Source organism: Pleurodeles waltl, chromosome 2_2 (genome assembly GCF_031143425.1).
Source record: "Pleurodeles waltl isolate 20211129_DDA chromosome 2_2, aPleWal1.hap1.20221129, whole genome shotgun sequence".
Taxonomy (NCBI): Eukaryota; Metazoa; Chordata; class Amphibia; order Caudata; family Salamandridae; genus Pleurodeles; species Pleurodeles waltl.
In genome coordinates, this window is record NC_090439.1 from 897,894,368 (window position 1) to 897,909,151 (window position 14,784).

Below are 14,784 nucleotides of genomic sequence, written 5' to 3' on the forward strand. Positions count from 1 at the left end.
AAATGGATTTCATGGAGACCCCTCCCCATTTGCAAATGGTTTACCACCTCCTTCGAGGTGTTGCTACCATATTAAAGTTTTGAGACTGGAATTCAGTCACATAACATTAATCTATCCTATCAGTTTTGGTATTTGGAAGCAACGCTCTCAACACACCCCTCCCAAATACCGAATTGGTATATATTTGCAATTCCACATTGAGAGTTGGTCACGTGTTACCAGATGCCAATTTCGGATTTATACATACCAAAATGCATGTTGTATTCACAAATGGGCCAATTCTGCTAATCAGCCCGTTTGCAACAGCAAAAAAGTTTTTTTTACATCTGGCCCTAGATTCTTTGTGTGATTGCATGTGTGTGTTTAACCTTTCTCACTGTAGTTGTGATACGCTTTTAACATGTGCTACTGTTAGACTGTGTGTGTGCTTGTGTGCATGTGACCTTCAACAATGTGTTTGTTACCCTTAGACAAAAGTTATTTGTGGTGCCTGAGGAGTGGGTGTGTGTGGCTTACAGACACTGGCTCTATGGTGTGTTCTGACCTCTACTGATACTCTGCTGTTGCTCTGCTCTAATTATGGTTGAATGCCAGGGCTTCTCTCTTCACCAGTGTCAACCATCACTTATCTCTCCGGATGCACTGCGCCTGAACACCCATGACCTTCGAGAGCAGCTGGAAAACCTGGAGCCTTCAGTGTGAATGAGGCAAAGGGTGGCAGTTTCTTAAGACAGAAAACGCTAGGGAGTGGGGGAGGTTAAAGAGGATTTTCAAGCAGGCCGAGTAGTCCTCTGTACAATTTGAATGAGCAGGAGACACTGACGCGGACGGTGCATTTAAAGAGGCATATTCATGATGGGCATATATGAAGCAACGTTAGATTCCATAAAAAACGATGTAAATTACATTTTCTTGCTAGAGCTCACTCTGGTTTCATTTACTGTCTAATGCGTACATATTTTGATGATTATCAGAATGTTACATGTTGCGATACAATAGTTTGCACATGATTGGGAAGTTTGGATTGCAACCCACGTTTCGTCAGATAGACAGTAATTCAGCAAATGTTGGTAGGTTGCCTCTCTAGGTTTGCTGGAGTAGACAGTAGGTTGTCAATAGTTGCTTTTAAAATTTTTCTTTCACTTTTTCTGTGCAATTACATTTTATTTCATTCTGCGCACATTGAGGTGGGGTGGTTCCTTTTCATGTCCGTTTCAAGTATATTTCTCAGGCTGGAGACACCACGTCTGCGGAGAGTGACGTTTTTCACAGCAGGACGTACTGGGGCTGACCCCAAGCTGGAGCACCCACAACATGGGGACACTGAAGTGTCTGATTTTCCTGAAGTTGCAATCAAGGACAGACAGAGGACAGGCCCAGCCCAGAAACTTCCTATCCTTGAAAAACAGAAACTGTAATCACATCCCTCTCCCCTGACATCCTCCAAATGACACCGTCCAGGAAAAATAATCTGCATCTAGTTGTTCAGCAAAAAGCTTCTTAGAATTTCTAAAGTTAGCCTGGTCTCTCCCTCCTCACTTCAGTATCTGGCCTCCTCCATCCAGCTACAGAAATGCAAGCAATCCACTTCCACTGTCTGGGAAACTATCCTCACCTCGTGTACCATGCTAAACCAGGGGCATCCAAATTGATCTTCCCTTGCTTTGGTAATTAATACTGCAATGCAAACTTTAAGGATAAACATAAAAGTCATCCACTCCAGCAGTTGCAGAATCTCTTTTTTGATTCTTGCGATATTTACTCTCTATAGTGTCTCATGTTGCTTTTTCATGTGGGCATTCCTTCATTCAAGCGCAGCCTAATACCCTCAGTTTTCCCTATAACTGCATCCAGCCATTACTTTACTCTTCCAAACACTGTACTGATCAACTGTCTTTGCTGGAGTGATGGTCTACCGGTAGGGTGGCAGATTGTCTAGCTGCCTGGTCATAGGGCCTATCAAAAGTACTAAATATCGCACTATCTCACATGCAAATAATCATGGGTCTGGTGTATATCTTGACAATATGTATGCATGTATATATAAAGGTCGGCCTGCCTGATTTTAAAGCGGAAGAACCCTAGGTTTAGGTTTGTCAGGGACTACTTCCTTACTGCCATAGCCAAACTTCTCCGGCGGCCTGTCTATATGTCCGCCCGCCCAACAAGGTTGGGCTGATATATAACCATTTTTCTACTGTCCATCACCACCAGAGGAACAGTAAAATGGTAATAATGCTTGGGATATGACCCTAAAGAAGGGGAGCATTACATTTTAATTTAAAAAAAAAAAACCCTGAAGTCTACTCTATGGGCCAGATGTACGAAAGGATTTTACCCATTCTGTGTCTATGGGGAAAAGCTTTCGTACATATGGCCCTATGTTCCTAAAACCGTGCATGAAATGTTTTGACCTTGACTTAAAACTTCCAATTGTTCCCCTCTCCTTTTTGTTTGAATGACCCTCTCCTTACTTTCCATCCACTGCATGCCTCATCTTCCTCCAAGTACAACCTACTTTAAGTCATGTGCATGAATCTCTTTTGCTGTAGTTCTGCAAACTGTGCACACCTCATCTCAAACATAAAATCCTGTCCTCCTTTGAAAGCCATACCCTGCAACCTTGTAATACCTAACCCTGCCTAGCTGATCTACTAATCCCACCAACAATATACATGAACACACTCATATACCACTGTGCCACACTAATGATCACACCTGTCTTCTACTAATTCAATCCACCACAAAGACATTGGAGTAAATGCATGGAAGGATCCCCTTCAGAGCACAAGACTAATTCAATAACCAACAACAGCCAATAACCTCTGGATTAATCACAAACCTTGGTTTCTGTGGCAATGTGCTGTCTGCTATAAAGTGCTTTAACACATTGTCAGGGATAGTAGGAGTTAGACAAATGCAATTACAATTGCAATCAAATAGTGCAACATTGAGTAAGTGTGCAGTCTCTATGACTTTCTGTAACAATTTGGACAAACAGGCAACATTCAATAAAGGAACTGACCATGAGACAGGCACCTGCTAAAGAATGTATTCAAGAGTATGTATTTTCCAGTTCCTTTCTGCCCAAATTGTCAACCTGTCAAGAAGAGGGTCAGGCAGTAGCATATAGGAACAGCTCCAGTCAACGAACATGAGTGGTCTCCAAGTGCTGATAATCAGGTGCATTACTTCCTGAGGCTACATCTTGAGGTCACACTGACAAAAATTACCAGGTACAGACAGGACACACCAAATTTATCACCTATGGAGCTGTAGCTAGATGAATAGGTGCAACAATGCACTGAATGTAGGCTCAAGCGATCATCTGTGGTGACATAGGTGGCAGACACAGTTAACAGGAGTGAATATGCGAATTAGCTGGATAAACGCTTTGAGGGGTAACCAGTGACACTGCTGCAACCTGCCATTTTCTTCTGACAGCACAGAGCCCTCAAAGACTTGTAATTTCACTTCTGTGTAAGTATAGGCCCACATATTTAAGCGTGATAACCAGGACTGACAGCAAGTCACCCTCATGACATGGGGCCTGCTGACACCTGCAGATGAATGTGCACTTACACATGTGAATAATGCTTCAATGCTCTTTGGTTGGTATTTTCACCATGATTCAGGGATCACTGATTGGCTAATCTGTACTTGATGAGAAATTTCGATATACTGATTTTTTTTCCAGTGTTGGCAAGTTGCACGATCCTTCCTACTCAGTGTGACTCAGTTTGCCCTCTTGCACACATGACACACCATTCAACTTTAATTGCTTTAAATATCCTCTCCACGAAAGGTCATCCATGAAATAAAGATAAAGGCTGTCTTTCAATACACCACACTGCCATACATGAAGCCATGTACCACATTTACTAACTTTCCTGACATAGGGCTCATTGACAGAATATTGGTAACAAAAATATTGTGTGAATACGATATTGTGTCAAAAATATCGAGGACCAAAATATAGAGATGTTAAATGCAAATAGGTAAGTATAGATTTACTATTCATAACTACACATCTGCATACATTGAAGATATATATCGTCAAGGTTCAAATATGTTGAGTTGTATACAGTAAAACTGTGTTTACCCATAGGAAACTTACTTTCACAATATTTTAGTCCTAGATTTTCTTGTTTCTGGATATTTTGTCTGAACACCCAAAACGACATTGCCAGCTTCCACCTGTCTGACCATGCTGGCCTGGTATTGGCAAACAAGGGTGCAAGAAGTAGAACATTTAACAGCAAATCTTCTCCTGCTGTGCCTCAGGATTCTGGAAGAAGATCCTATTCCAGGACAAAGAAGCACCCTCCATTCTCCTCTACCCCAAAGACATTTAAACAGTTGGTGCACCCTAATATCTACTTCGCCGACCACCCTTTTCTGAGCCCTCTGGGATCCCTTACTTCCCTGACCTCCCTTTCTTATGATCGCCTGACTTGTGACCCCTTCCTATGTGCAGCTATCTTTTGTTTTGTCACTAGATATATACTCTATAAATGACACAAACACAAACATACACACACATCAATGAAACAAATTGAACAGTGGTAAGGGCTAAGGTTGGGGTACCCTTAGCATTAGGAATAGGGCTTGGATTAGGGGATTGAATAAGTGACATGGTTAAAGTTATGGGTAGCTTTTGGGTTGCCGATTGCTTCATATTTGTAGCTTTTGTTACTAGGGATTGTCCTTTGTGCATTTTTCATAAAGACATGTCTTCATTATTCTCCATTCCAACATAGATCCAATACCTTCTGTTCAGGAAAGGTCCATTTTATACAAGTTAACCCAATCTTGTGCCCAGACTAGCACCCATTTTCCACCCAAAAATGTATAGCCAAGTACTGGTTATCATATGCCAGCCAGTGTTATTTAATGAGGGGTTTTTCATAAGTTAATGACATTATGTGCTCATGTATGGTTATCGTTAGTGTCTCCTATTTGCCAGGAAATTTCCGATGTCCATATCAGCCTATTATATGCTACTAAATGCCATGTGCTCATGTATACCGTATGACAGGCCTTGCCATATGTTCTCATATCCTACAAATCCAAGTCCATTATGTGCTCAGGTCGGTTGTTATATGCCAGACAGCGCCTCATGTCAGTTGTCCCTAATGTAGGTATGATTATTTGCACATGGATCACAGCAAGCGTTAAAAGGACGCACCCATTAAAATCAATGGGCCTCCTGGCACTTTGCTCCACTAGCATTGACATTTTTGATGCTAGTGGAACAAAGCACCACAATGGCGGCAAAAATGTTGACGCTATTGGGCTAACGTGTGTCATGGTGCACCGTATTGTAAATACAACGCGTCGAGCATGGGGCAGTGATACGGGTAATGCTGAAAGTCCATCTGCTCTGGCGACTGAGGCAACCAGCAATAAAACAGAACTTTATCACGCAATGTGAATGGGTTTTAATGTTGAGGCCAACTTTAACTAATTTTTTCAGTTCTGAAGAAACTGAAGCGTTGATCACAACACAGATTGGCTGTATGTTTTCATAAAATTACTTGATTAAAGTTATAGCATTCAGAACAAAATACAGTGGGTCACTTTGTGGACCTCCTTATTGCTTTTGCTGTCCAAAATATTACTTCTAATTGGAAGAGTGCTAAGGATATTACTTTTGCTAAATGATGGAATATGGTTTGTCATAATCATAGGTTGGATAGAGCCAGCTCAACATTATTCCAGATTGCTTTTGAAAGAGATGTGTTGTGAATGCCTTTATCTTCCTTTCAAACATGCTTTTAGAGCTTCTGCTATTGTTAAGGTTTTCTATCACCTTGAATTGCTTTTCTTTTACTTAGAGTAATCCTTTGTAAGCATATGTTATACCTGAGTGTATTGTTAAAATATAGTTATTCATCTATTACGCAATTATTGCTGCATATCTTTATTTTTCCTCTCCCCTTTAATTCTCATCTAATTTCTTTCCCTTCTTTTGCTTTCCCTTCTTTCTCTTTACTAAACATTCTAAAAATGTGCCTTTTTGCTTTCTCCTAATTACAGTCTTTAGTCATTACGTACTATGTTAATGATAATATACAATCTTTATAATTGCATATATCCATTCACATTGTTATTAACTTACTCCTTAGTAGGGAAATTTGCTTTTTTTATTCTATGGTTATATCTTCTATCTGGTAACATATGGCTGTATTTCCTTATTTATTTGCTTAATAAAGCAGTTTTTTTAAAGTGCAAAGGGTTTCTTAGCCTCTACACCAAAAGCTCTTTATGAATATACTGCGTAGAAGGGTCACCCACAGTGAGGCATATTGCATAATTATTCATGGTTCAGGGACGGTTAACTGAGCGTTTCCAATCCAAGAGCTGCCTAAATAGCCATCCCTTGTGCATGACTAAGAATTTATGTCTGACTGGGAGGTCAGCTTCAGCCTTGGTCTGTGATATTTGTGCGAGATAATGACTAAGGAATCATACAGATGGTCTCTGACGCATGAGTGCCATCTATGCGTGTCACCTATGATGTAGACGACTTGAAGAACATGAAAAGTCCACACTGATGTGTTTTTGTCAGGGTTATAAAACGAATAGAAGGTGGTCAGTCTTAGGCTGTGAGTCACAAGGGAATTAGGACGCTGCTGTCTCCACATGCAGTGCAGAAAAGGTGGTTCATCAATCCCTGCAAAAAACTAAGAAGTTTTCCTTCTTTACTAGGGCTATGAGGAGGGTTTCCAGAGGACTGTGATTGTGGACAGAGAGGAGCTTGGAGAAGGTAGGTCTTAAGCTCCAAGTTGACTCAAAATGTTAGAATATATTTGTGAGGTACCAATGGTTGACAATGGAATGGCTTGTGATGTGATGTAAGCAACATCAGCCACATGTGACTCAGGCAGAATTGTTCTTTGTTCTCTGGGGTTAGAAAAGAATTGTTGTGTAGACAGAGAGACTCAATAGTCCAAGTAGGATGCTAGCACCACAAGCATCAGGGACATTTTTTAGATAACTGGAACAAGCAGGGGATGCCTAATAGGAGATGTAGATGGCGGAAATTAGTGATGGGTCATCAAGTAGCCCTTTTGTTAGACTAAAGCCAGTTTGTGGCCTTTGATGTATTTATTTTGCTGACAAAACATTTTAATTACTGGATTATGTTTTTTTTTATTTAGGAAGTGCTTGTGCTTTGGATGCAGTAGCCTATTACGAAGACACAGTGTTTTTCACTATCCCCCCTTGCACGTTCATTTTTTTACTTCGATGTTACGATTAGTTGTTGGAATTGCAGCTTTTCTCAAAGTAAAGACGTGTATGCACAAAAGGCTCTCTTAAAGATGCAATGTCAATACTGGCCCTTCGTCAAATGTATCTTCTATTCAATAATTTGCTGTGAATGCCTTTAAAAAATCACCACTTGCAATGCAAGCTTCACCTTCCTACGCCTTTTCATAACACTCTTCATCAGGGTGTAGCTTAAACCTCGACAGCTGGAATCAACGCACACAGCCGCCCAACTATTACCAAATACTACCCCACGCACAAATTCAGACCTATAGCTTTTGCCAATGTTGCTTATTCTTTGTCATGTAACTTGTGAAGTTTCATACAAATGTCGTTATACAATAGACAAACTATCATATTGTTTTTCCTACCTTGCTTGTTTTGTTATGAAGGTGAAAGGGCTATTTTATGAGGGATACAAGGTGCACCAGCACAAGTATAAATGGAAGAGCATGCTATCGGTGTATATTTTGGTATCTGATTTTTTCCAAAGAAGCTACTTTGAGAGAGTATTTATTTGATCCCTCTGGTACTACTTAGAGGTGGCAAGTTTTGTCTTGGTTGGGATTGTCTACAATCATAGAATACACTCTTTATGATAAAATCTTAACTTATAGCCTAATTTACAAGAATTTCTAAAATGAAATACTTTTTCTGCATTACAGATCACAACTTCTTTGGAAGCCAAACATGTTGAGGTGGTCTCAGTGCCCATGTAGCTTTTTCCCTCTTGTGGCTGTATTTGTAGCTGACCGTAAGCCAGGCTGGAAGAGCACAATGACCCTTGTCCTGGACTGCTTTCTCCTTGGAGTCATCTTTGGCACCCTTGCGTTCCTTGGCCTGAATATGTCACTAGGGACTACTGCTGTGGCTTCCTTGGCGGTCGCTGCATTCACAGGAGCAGCGGTTTCTACTCTCTTGTTTTTTTCCAAGCACATGCGTTGTTTCAGCATATTATTACTAATATCATGTGGAATGCGGGAAGGCAGAAATGCCCTTATAACAGCCGGGACTGGTATAGTCCTATTCCACAATATAAAAAATATTTTCCTAAATCTGGAGGGTTTGGTCAACAGTATCACTTGCAACTTAGAAGCCAAACGACTTTCAATCAATGTAGCACCCCTGGACTATTACGTTAAAGTGATACGTTGGATCTATAATGAAGGAAAACAATTTAACAACCCCTTTAGTGACGTGGTGAGAGTAAAGGACAGCTTCCACGTGCAGAGTCACGTGTTAGATGAACGGCTGAAAATGAAGCTGATGGAAACAAGGCAACAGGTTCAAAGTGTTGCTGAAAATATCTTCACCGTTCTTGACTCTGTGGCCAGTGTGGGCCAAAACGTACTTTTTGCCATAGGGATAGCCATGGTTCTAGCTGGAACAGCAGTCTTCTTCAGGAGGTATCTGACAGCGGGCAATAGGACATTTCAGAAGTCCTACATCACCCAAGGTTTCACCAAGCTTGATGACAGCAACAGGGAGCAAGGGAAGCCCTGCGTACTTCCACTCAGCAAAAGTGAAAGAAAGCGCTATGTGACCATTCCGCCACTGCGCCTGACAGGAAAGGAGTGGAAGAGGGTAGGACTCTTCCTCCTCCCCGTGTTCACCAATGTTTGCATCTGGACTTTCATAGCAGCATCAGATGCGCTGCTGTACTGGCTTATTTTGTCGGTGACGGCCCGTCTTCAAGAGCTCCCAGTTCTGAAGGTTCCTATCAGCTTGTCAAACATTGTGAGTATATCGCTCTTTCTTGTTATGAAATAAAGTGTGTAAAGGTATTTGTGATTCATCCCAAGGATAAACAAAGTCCTAGTTCATCTTCTGAAAATATCTAGTAGATTACGGCTATTCGAGTCATATAGCATTATGCACCAAATTATAGCATTATGAACACAATTTGTAACTCAAATGTATTTTATGACCAGGCTTTGGAGACCAATTTAATTCAGTTGTACAGAGCAGAAGCACAGGAAGTTTGTTTTGGAACAAACTGTGAAATAAATTCTCATTTACATGACACACTAATGGTGATGGTGGTTATTTCTTCTGGCACAGGGTGTATACAAGGTGGCATTTTTAATGGCAATATATGTGCTCGTCCCTACTCTTTCAGAGCAGTATTATTTTGAAGTCAGGGATATATTTGGCAGAGAATGCTTCTAGTGATACAATAAATGCATTTTCCAATGCAGAGTAAAAATGATTTGGGTTACGATGCTAGCTATATTATTATTGGATACATTACAGAGTTCGAGTTCAGAACTATTTCTAAAACTTTGGATTTTCGGGTGTGCTAAAATGCACCATTTAGCCACATTTTTATTACAAATCTTGGGAGGCGAAGATAACCCCAAAAGCCCAAATAAGTTATTGAATATTTGGATACTGTAGTTCACTCAGTAATGCACCGTGGTTTGCTGCCGTCATTTGGTTGCTATGAAGCCAGTGGTTACACTGTTCGAGGGAACACTCCTGACAGTCTTGCAAATGTCCACGTGTGCCTGTAAGCAACTAACCAACTCGATTTCCTTTCATCTTAGACATATTAGCATTGTTGAAGGAGATTTATGAGAGCAGGAAGAACCAAACAGATGAGTGTAAAATAGCTGCAAGGCGTTTGCTCTTCAGCGTCGCCCCACTTTCCAGTTTGGGATTGCACCTGCATACCACCATCTTTATAATGGAATCCAGAGCACAAAGAAAACACCAAGGCAATTCTTCTATGGTTTAAGATGAGCACAAGTCCCTGAGCAGTTAAAGGCACAAGCAACTCGAGTAGGTTCAAGAGGAACAACAGAACACAGCACAAAATCATAAAGGACACGTCACACCCAGGGACAGCTCCATCTCTATGGTGAAGGATAGCGGAAGAGCGGAAGAGCGTTGCCAAGCTGGCTGAGCCGGAAGCAGAAAAATAAAACTATAGTTTACTGTCTTTTATTTTTCTGCTTCTGGCACAGCCAGCAGTGCAGGGAGGGGTGGAGCTAGGCCACGGGAGGTGGGAGGGGGAAGAGGAGAGAGTGCAGTTATCTCATTGTGCCAGGCCAGATGAAAGTCACAAGTTCAGGTTGACCCCAATGGGGCACAGGCCCAATACATGGACCTTGTCAGTCCTGCTGAAAAAGTCATCTTCTAAAGTCCAGTGCAAAGACTTCCTTTCATGGTGGAGGAGGCCAGGAGGAGCAGGGAGAATGTCGCAGATGGTCGTCACTGTAGCACGGACAGCAGGCTGGGCGTCAAAGACTGTTGTCACTGTAGCAGAAAGATCCTGTAGGGCATCGTGGATGGTCTTTCCAGGAACTTCCCAATGGCGGTCACAACAGGCTGTTAATGGTATAGCACGACATGCAGATCTTGCATTGGTGGTCGTCGCTGTAGTACGATGAGTCATGTTCACAGGAGCTTCGAATTGGCGATCGACATGGGTGTCATGATCTTGGCATGAAGAGCCGAAAACTTCATGATGTCTCTTTTTCTTTTAGGAGGAGCTCAACTGATGCCACACAATGGGTTCAGAATCTGAAGGGTACCTATTGGTGATCAGGAATTCAATTCAGCAGAGGTCAGCAGGGCTCAGACAAGTTCCGTTTAAGGTCCAGGAAGGTCCAGTACAGTAGGTCAGTTGGGCAGTTGCTCAGAGACCTCTGTAATTTGTTGTGTCCCTGTAGCACAGAACAGGAAATCTGTCAGCTAACCCTTGGAGTCACTTCACCCTAGGATGTGGGGTGCAGGTCAAATCGTCCTTCTAAGAGAGAGTCCAGTCCTCAAGCAGCAAGGTAGTCTTCTGTCTGCAGGGCTGTCCTTCTTCTGTAGTATACACAGGTCCAGAGGTGTACTGAAGAGTAGGTCTGGAAGTCCGATTTTTATACCTGGTGCCCACTTTGAAGTAGAAAAAACTTCTGGAGTATTTCCCCTCCACAGGTGTCTGGAATTTCCTGCCTCTCTGCCCCAGTACCAGTTTTTCTGCAGGCACAATGGGGTAGGGTGTAGTCCTGTGTGTATGAACCGAGGCAGTGCCTCTGAAGTGCATGTGTGACAAGTGACAGCTCCACCCCCTCATCACATCAGGATGGCCCATCCTGGCTACACCCAGACCCTTCATTGTGCGGTTAGCTTAGAGGAATACACAGAGAACAACTGCCAACTATACCTAGTCAACTGACCCAGAAACAAGCTGCAGACAACAAACAGGACACACAAATACCAACTTCCTAAAAGTGGCTTTTTCAAAATTGTGATTTACAATCCGACTTTAACACTAAAGGGGATTTAAAATGATAATTCCTCAGACATCAAATATTTAGTGCCACATACTAGGGACTTACAAACAAATTAAATGTGCCAATTGGGTGTAAGCCAATTTTCCCATGTTTAAAGGAGAGAGCACAAGCATTTTAGCACTGATTAGCAGTGGTAAAATGTGAAGCCAAAAAAACTGGTTCAGAAAGCAGTAGGGGTGAAGGCAAAACATTTAGGGGTGACCCTGCAGAGAGGTCCAGGTCCAACACATAGGATTTGCCTTTGTTCTGCCATTAACATAATATGCACCACTACCTTCATGCAACTTCCCTCTTAACAGCAGCATCCCCCTGGCTCCCTGGTAGCTTTGCTGAGACCAGAAATTAGCATCCCTTACGTTCTAGAGGCCAGATCCAAAGGATTAAATATTAGAGGTTGAGCTGGAAAACCTGGTGTAATATTGCAAAAATCATATTTGCGCTTATACTATTGGTCTCCCCTCTGCTCTCTAAATCCTCTGTCGAAAGGAAATGTTTGCTTTGGGAACTATCTCGCATTTACAGATCCCTAATCCTTGCATCATTTTCCATATCCCAGGTGCACACATAATTGGCGCCTCTGGCACAGAGTAGTCACCACCATATTCACCTTCATTTTGCCAGCACGCTTCTTCCAGCCCCGCCTTACCATGACCAAGCATTTAACTGCTTTCCTGGGTGCTAATACCTTGCAGTGGATGGCAGTTGCCAACTCCACAGCACAGGGAAGTCAGTGCCTTCTTCATTTATATGTGTTGGGAACCCCCACAAACCAAACTGACATAGCTGGACTATGCAGTCAAGCAGTACATTTGAAACTCAGGTACTGAAAGATTAGCCACCATGGTAACCATGGTGATCCAGCCTATCCTGGAAGTTCTACCACCCTCACTAACCTAATGCAAATGACTTTCAATTTGTAAAAGAACGTGTTTGGCAGGATTATAGGAATATTCGTAAACAGTTCTATAAAGATTGGCAACATCACCATTTACAGAAAGGACACTTGACCAGTATTCAAAAGAAGCACTCTGCTCCAGTTTTGAACTTAGCCTTCAAAATTCCCCACAGCCATGCCAAATTTATGTCAATTAGTATGTGAATGTCCCTTCTCCTGTTAATCGGATAACATCCCCTTCTCATTTGAATCCTAGAACATCATCGACCTGCCAGGTATCAGTAGTCAGTAGGAACAGGTCTGAGTTGCTTCAGTTGATCTGATGACCAGAAGAGTGACCAAACATCTCCATGTCCTCCATTAGTGACTGGAGAATATCAGCTAGATATTGGCATGCCTTTTGTGCAACATATAGTTCACTGGTTCATTTGCCAAAGCAAACAAGAAGGGCAAGGGGCACTGTTGCCTCGTCCTCCTTATGTTTGGCCATACTTAGAGTCAAATTTACAAGAAACTGGTGCATCAGTACTGATGCGCCAGTTTGCTCGCGTCGCCCCTCCCCCACCTGACGACACCATGTAGGTCATTAGGCTAATAGCGTCATAATTTCTGATGCTATTGTGGCACTTTGCTCCACTAACATCAAAACTTTTGATGCTAGTGGGGCAAAGTGCAAGGAGGCCCATAGGTTAATATGGGTGTGTCATTTTAATGCCTGCTCTAAGCAGGCGTTAAAAATGACGCCAAAAATGGTACAGTGAAATCTTTTAGATTTCCCTGCACCAGTTTTGCCGGCCTCCTAACGCAACAATGCCCCCTTGCATACATTATGTCTGATGCAGGCATAATTTAGAGCAAAGGGTAGCAAAGTGGTGCAATGCATGCATTGTACCACTTTGTAGATATGGCACGGCAAAAATTGCCTCCTTGAGCCACATGAGCATAAAACTTTATGCTGGTGTGGTGCACGGAGGCGCTAGGGCCTTGTAAATCTGGCCCTTAGTTTTATAGAACCAACTAACATAACTAGCCTTAAAGTTATAATGAAGACTTGGTACATGCAAGGATATTCAGGCAAGTTGTGTAGTCATTACGGTGGCCCTTGCATATTTTGATCATAGTAAGAAGGCATTAAAATTGCCCTTCTTGACATACTGTGGACAAAATAGGCATTACGGTGGAGCTGGAATATGGTGGCCTTCACTGATATGTCTAAAATGTCCTAGACATCCTGGTGGTCATATCTTGTATAATAGTTTGGTGATAGGTCTTCTCATATTGACAGCATCATTGTCATTTTTGTGGTCATCCCCGGCATCCTGGAATATGATTAGGATACATTAGCATGCTGGCAGATTGTGTCCATGTTGGGCAGTAGCAAGTAACAAACTTATTGGGAGAGCATACATGGCTTTACTAAACATGTAACGCTGGTATTTGGGGGCAATATAATTATGTGTCAAAGCGTATTACTGACCCACAATGAAAAACTGCTGCTATCGGACCACAATATATTTATCAGGAAACGCTAAGGTAATGTTTGGGGGCACAATTATTGCTTTTCCATACTATATTTGAGCCATATGTCTTGCTGAGTTGGAGCCTGCTGCTAGGATTGCTATTCATGAGTTATGTAGAGACATTTTATCATCTCTTTTTACAAAACTTTTGACAACTTTATACTCAGTACTGATGTCTGCGCTCACAGCATATATCATTCGTGTAACCTTATGGCAGTCTGCTGCAGAATCTTTCAGAATCCTATAATTAGGCACGGGCAGAATTTCAATTATGCCACAAATCGAAGTAATTTCGGTAATTCCTCATTACTCTGGCTTTGAATTACTGATAATAACTCGTCAATGCTCGCAGGCATATTAAGAATATTTAGGGGGGGAGAATTCTACCGCAAGAGCACATTTATAGAGTGCAAGCAGCTGCTTGCGCTCGCTATTCTGTTACATTTAGCACCATTTCTTAGAGAAAAATGCATTGTCATGTCTATTTCGGACGCAAAGGTGCATTTTGCATTAGGAAAATGGCACTAAAGGCTGGGAGTAAGTTGGGGGAAATCCCACACCAAGTGCACATTTTGTGAGTGCGAGCAGCTGCTCGCATTTGCTATTAATGTTCTCTTGCTGTTAGCACCAGAGCTTAATTTGTGCTTGTTGTTTCGGGTTCGGAGCACCAGCTATTTTTGAGGGCCGGCGCTTAATTTTTGCCTCAAGCATTTATTGCGAGCAAAAGACATATTTGAGAAAGACGGAGGAAGAGAAAAACGAAAAAGCATCACAAACAGAGCAGAAAGCTGCAGGAGTGAGCTGAAGGGGC

At 42.1% G+C, this 14,784-nt stretch overlaps 1 protein-coding gene across 1 annotated transcript in view; it reads left to right on the forward strand.

Annotated features, from left to right (window-relative positions):
• Window positions 1-8,208: 8,208 nt before the first annotated feature.
• The window catches only part of DCSTAMP (dendrocyte expressed seven transmembrane protein), an 89,829-nt gene continuing 83,253 nt past the window's right edge, over window positions 8,209-14,784 (forward strand). Inside the window, exon 1 of the mRNA XM_069219234.1 lies at window positions 8,209-9,039. Within this exon, the coding sequence (XP_069075335.1) occupies window positions 8,209-9,039 (831 nt within the window). The remainder of the gene's footprint in view (window positions 9,040-14,784) is intronic.